Source organism: Protopterus annectens, chromosome 2.part0 (genome assembly GCF_019279795.1).
Source record: "Protopterus annectens isolate FY-2018-M chromosome 2.part0, PAN1.0, whole genome shotgun sequence".
NCBI lineage: Eukaryota > Metazoa > Chordata > Ceratodontiformes > Protopteridae > Protopterus > Protopterus annectens.
Window position 1 is genome coordinate 443,498,335 of NC_056728.1, and position 19,816 is coordinate 443,518,150.

At 40.5% G+C, this 19,816-nt stretch overlaps 1 protein-coding gene across 3 annotated transcripts in view; it reads left to right on the forward strand.

The window, feature by feature from the left end:
* Positions 1-19,816, forward strand: part of CEP78 (centrosomal protein 78) — a 1,514,071-nt gene that overhangs the window by 1,003,105 nt on the left and 491,150 nt on the right. For all 3 annotated transcript variants that reach the window (XM_044060872.1, XM_044060873.1, XM_044060875.1), the window contains one exon: positions 15,186-15,231. In XM_044060872.1, coding sequence (XP_043916807.1) covers positions 15,186-15,231 — 46 coding nt within the window. The remainder of the gene's footprint in view (positions 1-15,185; positions 15,232-19,816) is intronic.

The following is a 19,816-nucleotide window of genomic DNA, read 5'->3' on the forward strand; positions in this document are numbered from 1 at the left end:
CAAATTCCCTCTCCTCAGGAATGTGCATCACCTGAAGAGGAGTCGGTTTGTGCTGATTCCCCTTTGGAAGAAATTTCATTTGGTGAAACTGTTCCGAAAATGGGAGAACACTTTTAAGTGGGACACCTCTCAAATTTCTGATGTCCAAAAAACGATACTATCAACTTCTACAAGTTGATTTTCCTAGCCCCTTTGCAGTTCCACTAGTGCATCCTGCATTTCCCAAACCCCAGACTCCCAGGCCCCAGCTCCCAAAAAGCCAGACCACTTCTGCAAGGTCACTGAAGATTGTAAATTCATCTTCAGGTGTCCTTCTGCAGACCCAGCAGTCATTTCTGTAGCTACAGATAAAGCATTTAGGATGCTTCCTTCTACCGCCCTTCTCCCATCAGACAACGAGTGTAGAACCCTTGAGAGACTGGGAAAAAAGGCCTATGCATCAGCTGCCTTGTCTTTCAGGGCCATTAATTATCAGGCACATATGACCAAGTACTCCTTAGAATTTTTGTCTCGGGCATCAAGTGCCATTTCAGACCTTCCAGATTCTGAAGGAAAAGCCTTGGCTGTCTCTATCTTGGGACCTTCCACCCAAGTGGCAAGGCACTCCATTAAATGCAGGTATGATGCTGCAGAAGCTTGTAACAGGGCAGCTGCTACTGGTTCAGTTCTCAGAAGATTTGCCTGGCTTAAGTTGCAACCCTTCCAGGATGACTTCAAATCTAAATTAATGGGTGCAACATTAGATAATTCAGACTTATTTGGTCTCTCAGCAGTTGTTCTCTTCAAGTCCCTACAGGAAAAAAAACAATGAACTGAAGCAGTTGAAACGTATCTTGGTTTCTCCTGTACCCAGGTTTCATAGGAATTTCCAATCTAAACGTATCTTCATCGACAGCCACACTGAACACTCCTCCAGTAAGACTCCCAGGGGAGGCAAGAGACAACAGAAGCCTAGGGTCTACAAGTACCCTCACAACAAAAGCAGTCCTTTTCTGACAGAGCAGAGAGTCTGTGACTACCCTGCAGAGGTCTCTCTTTCCCTTCACCTTTCATACTCTTTTGGGAGCTTTGGCAACAGGGCTCCATTCAAAGGGCCCCTCGAACCTCAAGAGGGAAAGGCTTTTATTCAAGAATGTTCTTAGTGCCCAGAAGGGATTGTCCCTGGAGACCGATCTGGATTTTTCCCATCTCAACACTTTATTAAAGGCTCCTTCCTTCAGAATGTTGACACGCCAAACTCTATTCTCCCTTATGCCTCCAGAGGGATACATGGCATCTCTAGATATAAAAGATGCTTACCTTCACATCCCCATTCACCTCATGTTCAGGAAATGTTTACATTTTCCTATGAGTTCTTGGCATTTTTAATTCCCTGCCTTGCCCTGTGATCTTTGTACAGCTCTGAGGGTATTCACAAAATGCCTGGGTCCAGTAATTACACACATTACAGGCTTTTGGGTATCCAGATTTTTCCATATCTGGATGACCTGCTCTTACAGGCCGAAGCTCCCCACACTCTACTCCAAAATCTGGAGACCACCATTTCCCTCCTAGGAAAACTGGGATTCACCATCAGCTTCAGGAAGTCATTCCTAACCCCTTCACAGGGGCACATTTTCCAGGGTTGTTGAATCCAGATAGACATAATAAGAGTGTCACTTCCACCTCAGAAGGCACAGAACTTTTGGTTCTCATTTCACTCCCTTCTCCCCTCGACTCACAGCACAGCCAGGGGGTTTCTCAGTGTGCTGAGATTCATGGCTTTAACCATTCCCACGGTGGCAATTGCAAGACTCTACATGAGGAAATTCCAGTAGTTCCTCATAATGGTGTGGACCCAGCATTCGCATCCACTATAGTACAAAGTCCCCCGCATTCCATGTCTAAAGAGGGAACTGCTCTGGTGGGTCCAACAGATAGACCTAAATCCAGGGCTACGCCTGCATCCCCTCACCCCGATCTTAGAACTCCACACAGACACATCAGACGTGGGCTGGAGGGCAGCCTTGGGCAAAATTACAGTTCAGGGACTTTAGTCTCTCTCTCTCCCAGAAAACAGAACAAATCATTATCAGGAAATGCAAGCATTGCTTCTAGCTCTACAAGCATTTCACTCTATTCTTGGCCCAGGCCATCTCAAACTGTTCACAGACAACTTGACAGTCCTTTGGCATGTGAACAAATGGGAGGGGGGGGAGACCAAGTCCTTTCTCCTTTGCAGGTTGGCTCTTCTGGTATGGGAATTTCTTGCCCAATACCACATGACTATTCATTCAGAGTACATTCTGTCCAACTGGAATCTCATGGCAGACTCCCTGAGTAAGTCCTTGACTCAGTCCCACAAATGAATGCTTCACAGGGATGTGTTCCTGGACATAGTCCACCAATGGGGTATTTTTCAAATACATTTATTTGCCTCACCCCCTGAACAGACGACTTCCAAAAATTTGTGCCAGAGTCCCAAGTCTTCTAGTTTGGAAAGTAGATGCCCTCCCCTTTTTTGGAAGGGGATGTTTCTGTATGCATTTCCTCATTTTCCTCTAATCACAAAGGTCCTGTTCAAGATTTGACAGGACCAACCAATAATCTTGCTGGCGACTCCCTTTTGGCCAAGACAGCACTGGTTTCCCCTTCTTATGCTTTTAGTAAAGGGTCATCACCACATGTTACACTACAGAGTGGACCTTCTCACACAAAACAAAGTCTCTCTGATACATCCACACCTGTCAGTACTACAGCTGACACTGTGGGTGATAGGTTTCTAATTCCTTTCAAGCACCTATTCTTGCTGATATGCTCAGGGTTTTGCAAGAGGCCAGAAACCCCAATACTAGAAAATATTATGTTTCCAAATGGAAAAGAATTTCACTGTGGTGTCTCTGTAAGAACCAAGACCCATTGACAGTGTGAATCCCAGAGGTTCTGTCTTATTTGTGTGAATTGCTGTCTGCTGGCCTGATTTATTCTTCTGTCAAAGCATATATGTCAGCTATTTCTGCTTATCTGCCTCTATTTCCCCCTCTAGCATCCAGATTTGAGGTGAAATAATTCCTTCACATTAGACCTCCCAGGAAACCTATTCCTTCTCCTTGGGACCTCAACTTTGTTTTAGAAAAATTGACCCTGGCTCCTTTTGAGCCCACATGTTCTGCCTCCCTTAAGCATTGCTCTTGGAAAACTGTTTTATTAGTGGCCTTGACTTTTCAACTAGACGGGTGTTGAAACCGCAAGCTCTGATGGCTTCACCCCCCCCCCCTTCTTAGTCTTTCATAAGGACAGAGTTTCCTTGAGAACAAATCCTTCTTTTATTTAAAAAGTGGTTAATGAGTTATCCCTTAACTGGTCCATTCAGTTATCCACCTTTTTCTCTTCTCCACAAAACCACAATGAGAAGGTATTGCGCACCTTAGATGTACGTAGACAACTTAGATTTTACCTGGAAAATACTAAAGCTACCAGGAAATCTGATCAGCTGTTTGTGAACTTTCATCCCAGGGCTATGAGTTTACCTGTTTCCAACTGACCATTTCTTCTTGGATTTCTAAGACTATTTCCCTTTGTTACACGCTCCATGGAAAGAGCCTCTCTTCACCTGTGAAGACCCATTCTCCCAGAGCTGTGACTTCCTCTAAGGGCATTCTTCAAGGGCTTAGATAACAGTACCATCCTTGAAGCAGCCACCTGGTCTTCTATTCATACCTTTACCAAACATTACAAACTGGATTGCATTTCCAGATCCAGAGCTGGGATTGCTAAAGCCATTTTACATGCCTTCATTGAGAGCTCCTCTGCTCCTTCCTTGAGCTTTGGCACTCTCCCTCAGGTTAAGAATACTGCAGCAAATGAATAGAAGGACATAGAATATTTGTGTAAAATCATAGCATAACCAGAGATGTCCTTCTATTCACTGCTGCAGTATTTTATCCCTACCTCCTTCCCTCCTGGTATGTTGTTTAGCTTGGATGTACTGACCATACAAATCCTTAGTCTGACATTCCTCCTGGGGCATTCAGTTCTGAGGATGGTAAGTGTGTACATCGTTTTTGTGGCCTATGTCCGGCTGCAGCCTGTGTGTGACTTACCGCGTACCATAGAGTAATATAAGACTTTTGTATACTGGCCGACGTTGAGTTGCCTTCTGGTGGGAGATCCCTCAAGTTAAGAATACTGCAGCAGTAAAGAGAAGGACATCTATGGTTATTGTAAGACTGTACACAACTATTCTTTCTTTAGGAACCAGCAAAGCTTCCTAGAGTGTAATTTTGCCAAGTGAATCACAAGTATGTGCAATGCCATGAACCACAAGGCTCTTCGATATTCCCTTGCTGTGATTGTTTTCCTTGACAGTAAGCTGAATAGGTGGTCTATAAGGAAGGACACCGTGTCTTGAGGTAAGACGTTATTCTGTTGTGCAGAGTCGTCTTAGAGCACCCAGAAAGAGAATTCTTGTTTGGGGCTGAAGATGGGACTTGGGGAAATTAAGAGTGAGCCCTACCTTCTGAAAGTAGTACACAACAGCCTAGCCTGTAAGGCTGTTTGAAGTTCCAGGATGTTTTTTCCCTGTATGAAACAATTGTCTAAGTAGGGGGTAAATATACACTCCTAATGTTCTGCAATGTGCTTTAACTGGTGCTAGACATTTAGTGAAAACTCCAGGTGCAATGGATAAACCAAACATTTTTCCAATTATGTTTAGCACACACTGATCTGAGGTGGTGAGTTTCCATTTGTTTAGAAAGAAAGAGAGTCTTCCTGATGGTGAGACAGGGAAGGGGGAAAGCTGTGCATAGTCACATTTGTTTTCTTGGGAGGACAGAGTCTTTGGACCCCTCAGGTTTAGGGCATTGTTCAGGCTGCCATCTCCTGGACTGCCTAGCTCTTTTTGATCAGGGAGTCCTCCCCTTATCTTGCCTTGAAGGCAGAGGCCAAGACTAAGAAGAAAAATATTAAATTATATCTTGGGGTTGGAGACAAAATTATTTAAGTTTAATTTCTTAAAAACCTTTTCTGCAGAAGGCCGAAACAGAATTCTTTATCCAATGGAGTGTCCAGGAATTTGGCCTTAACTTGATCAGACAGTCGCTAGGTCCTCAGTTAAGTGTGTATGCAGATAAGAGTCCGTAGCAGCTGCTCTGCATGACTCATCTAAAGCATCATAACCACACTTCAGAAAGTGTCTGAAAACCTGGAGTGGTGCAGTAGCCGTGCCCTGTGTATCCTGTTGTGTAATACCTTATCTGCATTGCCCTCAGCTGTGGTAGTGATTTGTTCCTGCAAGTATTTTAATGTGTGAATTTGGCAATTGAGGGCCCTCATAGACAGAGTAGCAGATGTGCAAGTCTTTTTTTTCCCAACCTGTCTACTAGTCTACCTTTCCTGTCATTAGGTAGGGGGTATCTGTCAGCAGGCTTAGGTGCACCCTTAGTGGATTTGGTAGAAACTGGAGAGAAGTCAGCTTGTGGGTTCATGGAGAGGTGCTTATGACCGTCCGGCTTCCTTGGGGATGGAGGAAAGGAGTCTGGGTCTAATAAGATGTCTTTGAAAACATCATCTCTTACCACACAGACTGGTGGGGTAGCTAGTGGCCTGGAAGATGGCAAGCTTAGAAGCTACCTGTAAAAGGTTTGGGCCTGAGAGAATTCCTTACTTCCGTACTGAAAAAACTTCATCTTATGTAATGTATCCCCAAAGGATAAATCCTCTGGGGGAGAAGCAGAGGAAGGGCTATCATCTGAGTCAGAATCTGGTTAGGATTGTGGAGGTGTTCAGAATAAGATAACTGCTCCTCCTCCTCTGATCTTGAAGAATCAGACACCTCTTGACAAAATACATCTCTTGGTCTTTTACTGGAAAAGACTGTATGGGTAGTCTGTAGTGTCCGGCTGGTCTCCCTAGATTTTATAAAGGCCATCAATTTCTCAGCAGTTTTTAGGAGGTCCTGAGTTTCTCTCTGGGTAGAAGTAGCTGACATCTGGGACATAGGCTGAGGTAGGCTGACTGGTCTCTCTGGTTTAGGAATTTGTTTAGCAGCAGAGGACTTGTTCCATGATTTGGCAACCTTGGCTTTGGTCTGGGTTAAAGGCAGAACAACCATGGAAGATGAACTTGTCTCCCTCTGTAACCAACATTCGGGAGTTGGAAGCTGAGGCCTGCTGAGCGATCTCAGACCCAGCCAATGTAGACATTGGAGGTAGTAGAGTTGGAAGACCTGCTGCCAAGGTAGCCTCCCGAGGGGTCATGCCATGGGGCTCGGGCCTGGTAGTCCTCAGGCCTGGGAGCTGCAAAAGCGCCTCACCAGTGTTATTAGTCCACTTAAGAGCAGATGTGGAAGGATAACCACATAGTCGTCCTTTTCTTTAGTTTGTTTTGTCTTTCCTTTTTTTTGTAAGATAGCAGTAGTGGTAGAAGCCAAGGAAGGCAGAGGAGCAGTAGGGACCGGTTCTGAGGACTCCATTTGTGCTGAGAGGTCTTTGGCCCTATGCATAAAGGTTTTAGCTCTAAATCTAGTGCAATCCTGGCATGGAAATGGCTGAGAACCCAAACAAAAAAACAGAAAGAATCAAAGTCTTTATGTGGGATTTGCTTGCCACACTTCAAGCAGTTATTAAATTCTCTGAAGATTAATCAGTAGTAAGAATTCCTCAACAGGTCATTTAGCTAAAATTTGTTTGTAGAAACTGGGGAGAGCAAACAGCTGACTGTGAGTGTCTGGTACACACAGAAAAACATTGGACTGTACTGCTGGAAACAACTGATGATGATGCGGACAGGTGCCCCAACTATAGCCTGAAGTTTGAGCATCTGGCATTAGATGTCTGTTGGCTAGGGGTGATGCAAAGTGAGTGGAAATTGGCCCGGTCACTGCTTCTACATGGCAGGAAGACCCAAGGATCAGTATTTCAACATTTATCATGTAGATTATTTTAGTCAGCAGGCTTAGTTTTGCATACTGGCCTGTACTTTCGAACTTTGAATGGTCTGTTTGCTTAAATGCTGAGATTATTTATTTATTTTTTCTTTCATATTTGTTTACTGAGACAGTAGACTGATCTCAGTCGACCAGTTTCAAGCACAGTCCAGGGGATTGCAGTTATCATACTGATCAGTGCTACAGTAGCCCAAGTTATACAGGTTATATCCTTCCAAGGATAAAAAACCCAGACAGCTTCCAAAACTTCAGGACACATTCCACTCACCCAAACCATTAGGCAGCTCTGTCTGAGCTGTTTAAGAAAATAGGTTTGGGTGCCAAGCCCTTCAGAGCTTTCCTGCTGCCACAGAGATCTCCTCTGCAGGCTTGCAAGGACTGACGGTCGGCTTGTGCTGTTCCGTTGCTAGGCAGATAAGTTCTGTATGGGAAAAAGCTTCCACATTTAAAACTTGGTTTAAATGTACTTTTCCTGATCAGGAAAGTTATTGTTTTTATCTAGGATTTTGTTTTAACGGACTGTCACAAGACTTAACTGTATTTTTAAATGGGAGCTCAAAAGTTTAAAAGTTGTTTAAAACATTGTAATACCATTTTTTTCTGAAAAAAACTGTGTTTAGTTTAAGTTTTGGGACTGGAAAAGTTTATTAAGGTGCTTTATACTGTGTTTTCCTGGGAAAAAGGGACTTTTTGAGACATTGAACTGTCACTGGCTTGTGCTGCTTGGTTTCCTTGGGAAAGAGGCACCATTTTAAACTTAACCGTGAAACAAATTACCTCTACTATTGTTGTTCCTTCTTCCAGCCACAAAGAAAAAAGTTAAGCAAACAGTCTTTGCCACCACAACAGGCTAGCAATTTACCTGAGATGCAGCTGGGTGAGTCTATTGTGGCCAAAGCTGGTTCCTCAGACTGCTCATCTGTCTAGTGTAGGACCTACAGACACTGTGTACCGGGGGTTAGCTACATCCTTTGGGGCTGTTGGGGTCCCAGTGAACAAATGAAAGCCACTCTTGTCGGTCTTGGGGGAAGGGGAAGGGAATCTTCCCTGTTTAGTCAAAATGTTGTGCACATTCCTGGGGAAGCTGCTGTTGCCATTGAAATCTTTGTGGGCCCCAATTTTCCTGACAATAAGAAATAGAAGACTAAATGGATTTGCTCCTGCTCAAATTTCTCTGGACTAGAGTAGTTTATTATTTCTAGGTCAGGGTCTAATTCAGGCTATCGAACCTTCTTATAAGGTGGTTTCTGGTAAAAGAAAAAGGGATTCCTCTTTTCCTAAAGAGATTCAAGATTTTGAATCTGAAGCAGAAGATGAAAGGACAGATGCTGAAAATTTTCCTCAGATTTCTAGTTCATAGACCGAGAAGAGCATGGTATCCGATTCTCTCTGTGGGGGATTCTGTATCTTTCTATTTTCAGAATGTGTCAGTGTTTTCAGTGGGAGAACATTGAAGTTTCTCAGTCCCTCAGAAAATTTTGAGTTGTTGCAAATGAAATTTACAGAACCTTCTCATATTCCTCCTGTGCTGTCAACATTGAATGACTTGTGTGTCACTGCCTATAATTTCCCTGATAGTCAAACTTTTGCCCCTAAAAAAAAAAGCTGATAAGTTGTATACAATTCCTCATTCTTTCAAGTTTTTAAACATGCGTCCCAAACCTGACCCAGCAGATATAGCTTTAGTTAATCCTACTTCTGCTACACATTTGGATGGTAAAAAATTATAAGTATGGGCAAAAACTGTGCTTCTGCAACTTTGATTTTCAGAAGTTTGAATTGTCAGACTAATATGTTCAAGTTCATTTTCACTAGTTGTGAAATTATGAGGAATGTTTTGTCTGCATATTCTTCTTGTGAGGAAAAACATGCTTTAAATAATTTAGTTTCTTTCATTATACAAGTCAGTACTCATTGCTTACAGTGTGTTTATGACTCAGTTGATGCTTCTTCCAGGGCTGTGGCCACTGGTAGTGCTTTGAGGTTTGCCTGGCTGCGTTCTCAGAACCTTCCACAATATGTCAAAAATTATATTTTAAATTCATTCTTCGATGGAGAGTTAGTGTTTGGACCCTCTGCTGCAGAGGTTATAAAAATGTGATGAGAGGTGTAATCTAATTCAGGGAATCTTTTAGATTTTTCAGCCCTCCTTTTCCAAATTTTCCAAATTCTGTACCACCTCATTCAGTTTTAGCAAGAAACAAAATAAACAGTTTAAGGAAAATATTAGTAAGCAGCCATTTAAGAAACAATGACAGGGTGTCCAAAAAGAAGACAAGAAGCCTGCAAAATGACAGTCAAACAGGTCAGAATAACTATTTAATGGACCATGTCCCCGTGGCAGTCCCTTATCCATTCCAGAAAGTCTGAATCTCCATTTCTGTCTTTGGCAACAGATGGTTTCAGACAGATGGTTCTGAAGATTAATCATCAAGGTTACAGATGGTAGTGGGAGGAAATTCCTCCTTTGCAATGGGTAATTCCTCATTTACCAGACTAGACTCTCTTATTTCCACCTGTCCTTCATCACATGCTGTCCCAGATAGTGATAGAACCAGTCCCTCCTTCCCAGGTGGGGAAAGGTTTTATTCAAAGATGATGTGCTAACAAAAGAACATGCTTGGAGACCAATGCTGGATCTTTCTTTCCAAATACTGTTTGTGATAGTGCACAAATTCAAAATGATGTCCTTTCACAACCTGTTAGCTCTTCCTCCTCGTTCAAGTTTCCTAGTAGCACTAGATTTAAAAGATGTTTAGCATATCCTTATTTATCCAAACTTCAGGGATTTCTTAAGGTTTTGTGTGTCTGGATCACATTGTTAGTTATGTGACTTACCATTTGGGCTACCCACTACACCAGTATTGTTCACAAAGTGTCTAGCTCCAGTTATAGCACATAGCAGGCTACAGAGTATCCACATTTTTCGATATTTAGACAACTTGCTTATCTTTGCAGTATTTTTCAAAGTGTCAGTAGTATGTCCTTCCCTTGGCTAACATATCCCTTATGCAAGGTGGGATTCCAAAAGAACATTCAGAAGTCCTTTTTAACTCCATCATATAGGATTCTGTTCCTGGGGTGTCTGCTGGATGCCTTAGTTCTAAGAACTTTTCTTCCACAGGTAAAAATAGATCTGTATCTAGATCTAGTTCAAGAGTTGTCCACTCAGACTTCAGTATCTGCTAGGGAATACTTAAAAACTTTGATTCTAATTGCATCTTTGATTCTCATGATACCCCTGGCAAGACTCCATATGAGAAAGATACAATAGTATCTAAAGTCTCTTTGTTCCCAGCAATAGCACCCATTATCTTCCCAAATTTCAGTTTTGGGATTTTCTGAAGAGAAATCACTTGATAGAGATAGTAAATATCCCTAAATCCAGGTCTCCCCTTCTCCCCCTCCTCCAGAGCAGTCGTTCACCACAGATGCTTCTGACTTTGCTTGGGGAGCAGTGTCAGGATGGATAAAACTGCCGGTTATGTGGGAAAGCAAGGACAGATTCAAGCACATAAATGCAAAAGAGTTGCTTGCTCTAGTCAAGCCATTCAACTGCCTGAATCATCTTTGGTCCCCTGGACCTCTTCAAGTTGTTGCAGCCAGTACCACAGTCATGGTACAGCAGCGAAAACAGGAGAACCAGTTCTCACCCCTGTGCAGACTATCCATGTTAGTTTGGTATATGTGTATGCATATATCTATATATTTAGAGCACAGTTTCACTGTACAGGCATTTTGCGTCCTCTCAAAGCAAAACTGTGTGGCAGAGAAGTTGAGCAGGACAAAGGCTGACCCTTTCAAATGGAAACTGGATTAGGGAGTCTTCCAAGAACTGATCCATGTGTGGGGGAGTTCCTCAAATAGACCTGTTTGCCTCCTCTCAGAACAATCAGCTGGCAAAATTCTACTCCAGGACTACATGCAAGAAGGCCTGGAAGACAGATGCCTTTTAATTTGCTTGGACAAGAATGCTCCTGCATGCTTTTCCAGCCTTTCCACTGATGCCCAGGGTACTTCTGAAGACTAATTCAATACCAAAAGTAAAAGGTACTGCTGGAACCACAGGAATAAAGTCCACCACAATGGAGTGAATAAAATAGTTTATTAAACACTACACTACTTTTAGTAAACCTTTTTATTCGCTCCATCATGGCGGACTTTATTATTGCGGTTCCAGCAGTACCTTTTACTTTTGGTACTGAGGTGCTCTAGCCTTTTGAAGCTACAGACTTTGGGTATTGGTTACTCCTCCTTATTTATATACTTCTGAAGATTCAGAAGGAACCTCCCCCAAAGTAATTGTGGTGACTTTCTTCTGGTTCAGGCAACAGTTTTTCTCCTTTTTTGGAAATGGCCATGGGCAATTACCATAAGCTCCCTTGCAGAATGGAGCTACGCACACAAGAAACAGAGGTGTTTGATACATCCTGACCACAGTCAGCTTCAGCTCACTGCCTGGATGTTAGGGTCTTAATTCCCTGCAGGCACCTGTTTACTGAGGATTTACAGCCAGTACTAATGGAGACAAGAAAACCTGCTACTAGAAAATCATATAATAGCAAATGGAAAAGGTTTTGTATTTGGTGCCAACAACATAATCAGCACCCATTCTGGGCTAATGTTTCTCTGGTTGCCCATGAATCCCCATCCTTCACTGCATTCTTATGTGAAATTGTTTTGAAAGAGGTTTTGCATAAGATACCTTCAAGAAGACCTGTGGCTTCTCCTTGGTATCTTAATTTTGAATTAGAGAAACTAACACTAGCTCCATTTGAACAAGCTCATCGGGCTGACTTGAGGTTCTTATCATTCTGTATTGTTCTACCAATTGCCCTGACCTCTGCAATAAGAGTATCTGTGTTGGAAGTTCTTATAGTGAGTCAACCCTATCTAATATTTCACAGAGAAAGGGATTCAGTGAGAGCTAATCCTTTTTTTATGCCTAAAGTGGTATTCAGGTTTTCTTTAAAGCAAACTATCCATCTTCTTGTTTTCTTTCCTGAAACCAGAAATGAGGAGGAGAGGATACTGCATACCTTGGATGTCCATAGACAACTCTGGTACTATCTTGATAGAATAAAATCTTTCAGATCTTTGGATCAGTTCATTTCTTGTGAAGGTAAGAAGAAGAGACAACCTGGGTCGAAACAGATTATTTCCAAATAGTTGTCTTAGGCTATTACCTTTCGTTCTCTCCACAACAAAACTATTTCATGCAGGTGTCAAAGCCTCACTCTGCCAGGGCCTTGACTTCATCTGGGACTTTTTGGAAAGGGTTGGATTCTAGAACTATTCTAGAAACAACAACTTGGTCCACTGTACATACTTTTGCAAAGCACTACTAGCTTGATTCCTAGTCAATGTCTAGATCAGGCTTTGCTAGGACCATCCTGCAAGGTCTCCTGGACCCTTCCACCTCCTAAATGTTCTAAGCTAGGGTAATCTACTCCATATAGCTTAGGCTGCTGCAGCATTAATCAATATGATTAATATAATACAGTTGTGTAAGTAAACTTACCATAACAGTAGATATTCAAATGATCATTGCTACAGTAGCTGCTCCCTCCCTCCATCCTCCTTTCTTTCATGAGAAGGTTGTTTTGTCATGCTTTGAATCTGTGTATATATTTTTACTCCTAGCTATGTCATGTCAGGGCTTAGCCTCCCTCTCTCATTTGGCATGAAAGCTCTGAAGGGCTTGGTGCTCACATCTATCTTTTTAGTCAGTTCAGTTCGAGCTGCCTAATGATTTGAGCACATTTGCCCTGTAGCATTGGAAGTTGGCCAGCTATTATATCCTTGGTAGGATATAACGTATGTAATTTGGACTACTGCAGCACTGATCATTCTAAAACTACTGTTATGGTAAGTTTATTTATACAACTGTATTTTAGGTACTGATATGATACAAATAGAGGCAACAAACAATATGACAGAAATCAATTTAGACATACCTTCACCTAAGAAAGAGAACAATAAATTATATAGAATTTACATTGTAATTACAAGTAGAAGTGTGATGCTTGTAGGTCTTACGTGCATCTTATAAAGAGAAAGAAACTAGACTGTAGCTATGTAGTATTTACAAGGAATAATAAAGGGCGGTGGGTTTGAAAATCTTAAGCAAAAGAAATGGAAGCTGAGGCTGTCAAAGGAAAGCATGAAGATGTAAGAGTTGTTAGTATCTGTGTTGCATGAAAGAATTTAGGTTGGGCTTGTTTGAGGAGATGCAAGCTGAATTATGTTTTAAAGCTAGAATAAGAGGGAGAGTTCTTTCTAATAGATAGAGAGATAGTCACATAGTTTCTGTTAAACTTGAAAATGCAAAATTGATACAATGGAGTTTGGTTCTGCAAGGTTATAGAGTAAGACTGGTGTGGGGTTGAGTTCTTAGGCTATAGGAGGAGGTTTTTATGTGTGCTTTGCTGCAGAAGGAGACCATGCTATTACATGGAGGAGTTTGAAGAGAAGTGAGCCAAGTAGGAAGTTTGTTCTTCGCTTTACTGGTAGCCAGTAAGCTACACTAAGATGGGGGTGTTCTTGACAGGGTGAGTATGTAGTGAATCAACTTGCCAACATAAGAAGATGATACTCAAGTTTGACTAAAAACTCTCCCTTGTCAATAACTGTTCTAGACTGTTTTGAGATAAAAGGACATTTCCAAGCCCAAAATAGTGGCATGTTAATATTTCTGTTTTATTTATTTATTTTTTCTACATGGATTTGTAAATAGACAGTCCGGTCAAACCAAATGCATAGACATTTGAAATTTGAAGTTCTAGCAGCTTGTTTTTATCATCTTTAGTTATTAATGGTCAACGGAAATTTAGTGAGTTTCCAGTGGGTACAAAAAGTGTAGTTTTTGTTTCATTCAGGTTGAATAGGAGCTTGTATTGTTTTAACCACTAAGTGAATGAAGGTAATTTTTGGTGTGGGTTTGGATAACTGAACAAGATGAGCCAGATCTATAAAATGACCATATCGTCACCACATAGGTTCAGTGGAATAAGGAGAAGGTCATATGGGAATTTTGTTGATAAAGATTGAAAAAGATAGAGTAGCAAAAATGAAACCTTGTGGGGTACCTTTAAAGGAGAGGAGCTAGTAGGTTTGTACATACTAACTAGTCTGTTAATCTTTGAGAATCTTAAGAAGCCTAGCTTTACATTTCCATAGTAGTTTTTAGCCCTTATATTTTGCAAACATTTAATCCATGGCTAGGCTGAGCAAGAATATTTGGGACATTTATGCTTCCCCAATTCATGAAGGACAATGATTCTAAACAGGATGAATTTGTGGTTACCCATCCATTTGTCCACATTACATTTGAGTAGAGTAGAGTAAGAGAAATACTTTGCTTTATATATATTAGAAGGCAGTTCCATAGAAATGGTATTGTCTAAAATACAAATTTATCCCTCCAACATGTTCTGTTTATTTTGCAAAGAGACTGAGGTCCTTTGAGTGGGTGTTTATGATACCATTGGACTTGCAGAGGTGTAATAGCTCTGATAAAATTGGGTCTTCTGAAGCTCTGAATACAAGGCAGAGGTCATTTTAAGTCGCCTGTATGACAGTGAAAAGAGGGACAAGGCTTTGAGGTGGTCCTTATATTTACAGTTTAGGCCTCTGATTTTTTTTTTTTTTTTTAAGTGAGAAAGTGTTGTTGCTCCAGTTGTGACAAGTGTTTGGACAGGTAGTTATGGTAAGGGGCATTGTACTCATTGATCTGAGGAGGACAAGTCTATTTCAACTCTGAAGAGTCAGTAAGAGATTGTTTTACTGCATTTTCATAAGTTAGGAATTACCTCTCAATTAGCCTTAGATTTAGAAATGCAATGTAAGATTGCAATGTGCTTTGTGTAAAGTAGGGATGTATGTTTGTGTTTGCTGTGGTGGCAGATTATCCATAGAGGCAGTGCCAAGTTTTTTGCCTTACTTAATATATGTTTTAACACGAAGACAATAATCAGCCTGGGAAAATTAGAAAAAGAAAAAAAATGAAACAGATCAGTCAGCATCACATATTTGATCTTTTTTGGCTTGTGTTACTGGGAGGTTCTGAATTATCTCATTAGTAGATAATTATTTTTGGAAGATAATAATACCTGTTTCTAAGTGATGATTCTACTTTTTTGTCTAATACATCTTTTTCATGCTGAACAACATTCTTAACTGGTATGAAACATTGTTTACTTAAGCAAAATTGGAAATGTTGTTTTAAGGTAATGGTTTGTATTATTTTCTGTTTTAGAGGCTTTCCAATGGACTTTACTTCAGGAACACCTCTGCCACTACAGGTAAAATAGTACAGAGAGTTGAATTGTCACTGTTATACTTATCATTAATTACTTATTTGAGTAATCATAAATTAATGCCAGTTGTGATCTGTGATATACTTATACTTGAGAATAATTTAAAGGAGCTTGTTTTTTCATGCTTTCCATGTGTTTTAGACTACACCATTCCACATTGCTCTAACAATCCCATCTTCACGTTCTTGCATATTGTGTAGTACTGTGGTTTTGACTGATTTACTTCTAGGTTCTTTAAGTGGTCAGCAGCAAAGATCACTGGTCAGTTTGATATGTAACTATGTGCAGTCATTTTACTTGTGGTCTGACAAGAAAATTAGTGTCAAGTCTTATGTTAATCACATTTTCAACTGGGAATTTATGGAGAGAGAGTTTTTCAGGCTTTTCTTTGAGGATGGACTATGCAGACTTGCTGTCCAGGTTTGTACATATTCCATGTTAAGTGATGTATCCTCAATGTAACATCTTTCAGATCATTTGCTATCTTCATTGTAAAAAGCAGACTTCTTTCTGAAGACCAGAACTGTGTCATGTGAATGTGCACATGCATCCATCATGCAGGAGTAAGAAATTGGTGTCTGATGAAATCATTTTTCTGAAGGATGCTTTGCTGTCTTTTATAACCCTTTATTTTCAAGCAGGAGTATTCAAGTCTCATACCCTTTGTCAAACCACAAATTAAGACTAGGGATTTTACCTGGAAGTTGTATTGGCAGCTTGTTGATCCTTATTGTGCATCACTTTTTTCATTGTTATATTATTACTGTATACTTTGCTTAGCCACTAAGGTCAGATAAGCCTGAAGTTGTTCATATTCTTTCTTTCACTTTTTTTTTTTTGTTTCTTTTTATTTTTTTAAACACATGGCACACTGGTGCAACAAACGCGTTCGGGTAGATAATGGTCTTCCAAAGTTCTGTAGGATTGCATGCTAAGTTTTACTAACTTTCTCTAACTTTAAAGCTGTGGCAAGTTGCAGTAACTCTTGATACATGCACTGTGCAGTTTTCTGGAAAGAAATGAAGGAATACATTCAATATTAATTTAGAGGAAACAAGAAGTTTGAAGAATATGTGGCAAGAGAATGTCTCTGCATTATCCGTCTCTCAAACCCGTAGTTAAAAAGAGGTAGGTAGCATCTCGGCAAATACTGTAAAACCTAGTCTGATATAAGAATTCAACCAACATAAGATGTTGTCTACCTACTGAGACTTATGACTTAAACTGTAACAGTCTAACCTTTTGCTTCAATAGTTACCAGCAGTTTAACAAAGCAGAATGCATGAAGAGTGCATTTGTTTTCTAATTAGGCGATTTTTTTAAAAAGCTATAACTATATTGTCCATGCATTCCTCTTAATTTTCTTGTGAATGTCCTTTGCATATTCTTAAGTCATTTGATCCATTTCTGTTTCTGTGGTGTCCAAAGAGCTGCCCTGTGTCCTATAATGCATTTAAGTATGGAGATGAATAGCAGATATATTCTTTCCATTATCTTAGACTTTTACATCTTAATATTCAGCCCATGCCCCTTGAAGATTCTTTACAAGCTTTCCATATGATAGAATATTGTTAGTGCTGTCTATCTATCTATCTATATATATATATATATATATATATATATATATATACACACACACACACACACACATATATATATATATATATCTATATATCTATATATATCTATATATATATATATATATATATATGTAAATATATATGTAAATATATATATATATATATATATATATATATAAATATATATATATATATATATACATACATATATACATAAATATGTACAGTTCCTTAATCTGTGCATTCTTTGATTCATTTGTTTACTTTCTGTACTCCCACTCATTTTTTTAATAACAGATCTGATGTCAATTTTAATTTTATCCTTGACGTATGGGGTTCGGTGCCGATATTAGAACCAACTTGGCCGTTAGTACAGCTTGCACTGACCAAAAACTCTTGAGCTTCACCTCTACCCTTTTCCCATCTTCCCCCATATGCAAAAAAATCCCCAATGTTCCACCAAGTCAGAGAAACATCAGTTCTAGAAATTCAAAAACTGCTAGACAAAAGAGTCATCCAAGAAGTCCCACCAGACCAGAGAGGATCCGGAGTTTACTCAAGATTCTTTTTAGTGCCAAAAAAGACAGGGGACTAGAGACCAATTTTGGATCTCAGTATGTTGAACAAATCAGTTCGACAAATGAAATTCTGGATGGCCATGGTACAGTCCATTCTTCCATTTTTAGTAAAGGATGACTGGATATGCTCAATAGATCTTCAGGATGCATATTACCACATAAAAATGGACAAATGCTCCAGAAACTTCCTCAGTTTCAGGCCTGGAGACAGTCTTTACCAATTTAAGGTGCTACCTTTTGGTCTCACCACAGCCCCAAGGGTGTTCACCAAATGTTTGGTTGTGGTAGCGGCTCACTTGAGACTGCAAGGATTCCAGGTGTTTACATACATCGATGACTGGCTCATTACTGCTTCGAACAGGCATCTACTCATACAAGCAAGGGACAGTGTTCTCTAAACCTCTGCATAGTTAGGGATAACTATCAATCAAGAAAAATCCCAATTGTCTCCAGCTCAGAACTTAAGATTTTATAGTGGCAGTGTTGAATACGAATGCAACCATAGCATCCCTCACCAGAGTGAAACTTCAGAAAACGATAGCCCAAGTTAAAAAAATACAGAGCAAGAAAGTTCATGCTCACCTAACTTTGCAGGCCCTGGGTTCTGTGGCAGCGAAAATTATTTTAGTTCCCCTAGCCAGATATTACATGACAATTCTACAGTGGCTACTAGCTTCTCAATGGTCAATACTGTATCAACCCATGTCGCATCAGATTCTGATCACCAATCATTGCAAAAAGGATCTATCTTGGTAGATCCACTCCAAGGAAATTCTTCTGGGTTGCCCCTTCATCCTTCCAGAGTCCAAGGCCATAGTAGCCACGGACTGCTCCCAGATTGGGGGGGCATTTCATTTTCTTGACAAGACTGTCCAAGGCACTTGGTCCCTTACAGAGACCAGCTTGCATATCAATGTTCTAGAACTAAGAGTGGTGCTATTAGCACTGCAAGCCTTTCAATCTGCTCTTCCTGTGGGAACAATTGCGATTCAAACAGACAACATGTCAGCAGTTTTGGTACATCAACAAACAGGGAGGAACCAAGTGTTATCCCCTTTGTCTAGAAGCATTCGCAGTGTGGCAGTGGGCAATCTCTTTCAAACGCTTTCTGATAGCAACGCACATTCCAGGGAGTACCAGTGTGATAGTAGACAAACTGAGCAAATTTATTCTTCAGCCTCACAAGTGGTCTCTCAGTCCAAAAATGACGGCAAAGATATTCTAGCAATGGGGTCAGCCTTGCTGCGACCTATTCGCCTCTCCCCTAAACAACAAGTGCAGCAACTACTTTGCCCTGATTCCCCCTCTGGCGAAGTCACCAAGAGATGCTGTTCTCCACACTTGGCCCTCCGACCTCCTGTGTGCTTTGCCCACTGATGCCTCTAATCCCAAAATTCTTACAGAAAGCGCTCAGGTTAAAGAGCAGAGTGATCCTCATCACTTAATTTTGGCCTTGACAGATATGGTTTCCCTTTCTTTTATTTTATCTAATACAACGACCATGGACTCTGGACCCAGCTCCGGACCTTCTGTTCCACCCAGATGGGCTAGTTCACCTGGACGTTCTGAACCTCAAGCTGACAGCATGATTTCTCCAGTTCTTTAGTTGCCACATGTTTCAGTCTTTCATCCCCAGTGCGCTAGATTCTGCTAGCTTCACATAAACCTTTCACACGGAAATTATACAATACTAAATGGAAAAGACTTACTATATGGGCTCATGCAAGAGATATTGATCCCTTTTCCGCTTCTGTTGATAATATTCTAGAATTCTTAGCCTGTCTTTTCAATGCAGGAGCTTCTCCATCTACTATTAGAATACAGTTATCAGCAATTTCACATCTCCATGATGGTTTGGAAGAGCATTCATTGGCTTCTCATAGACTCTGTAAGTTATTTCTAAAAGGGACACTTTTGCTGAAACCTCCTTTCAAAGATCCTACTACACCCCGGGATGTAAACCTGGTACTGCAAACTATTGTACATTCTCCCTTCGAGCATTCTGCAGACTGAAATATTTGAAATATTTGTCATGGAAAACATTGTTTTTAGTAGCAATAACCTCTGCTAGAAGAATATCTGAAATTCAGGCTTTATCATGTAAACCACCTTACCTGATCTTTCATAAGGATAGTCTCTCCTTGCGAACAAATCACACCTTCATACCGAAAATGATATCAGAGTCTAATATTAGTCAGACAATTAATTTGCCAGTATTCTTTCCAAATTTTTCAAACAGGTGCGAATACTGTCTGCATTTGCTAGATGTTCACAAACAATTAAGTTTTTACCTTCATGGAACAAAAGACATGAGAAAATCTGTCCAACTATTTGTCTCCTTTCCAAGTACCAATGTCAGCAAAGTGACTTTAGACAGATGGCTCAAGGACTGTATTTCATTTATCTGTGACA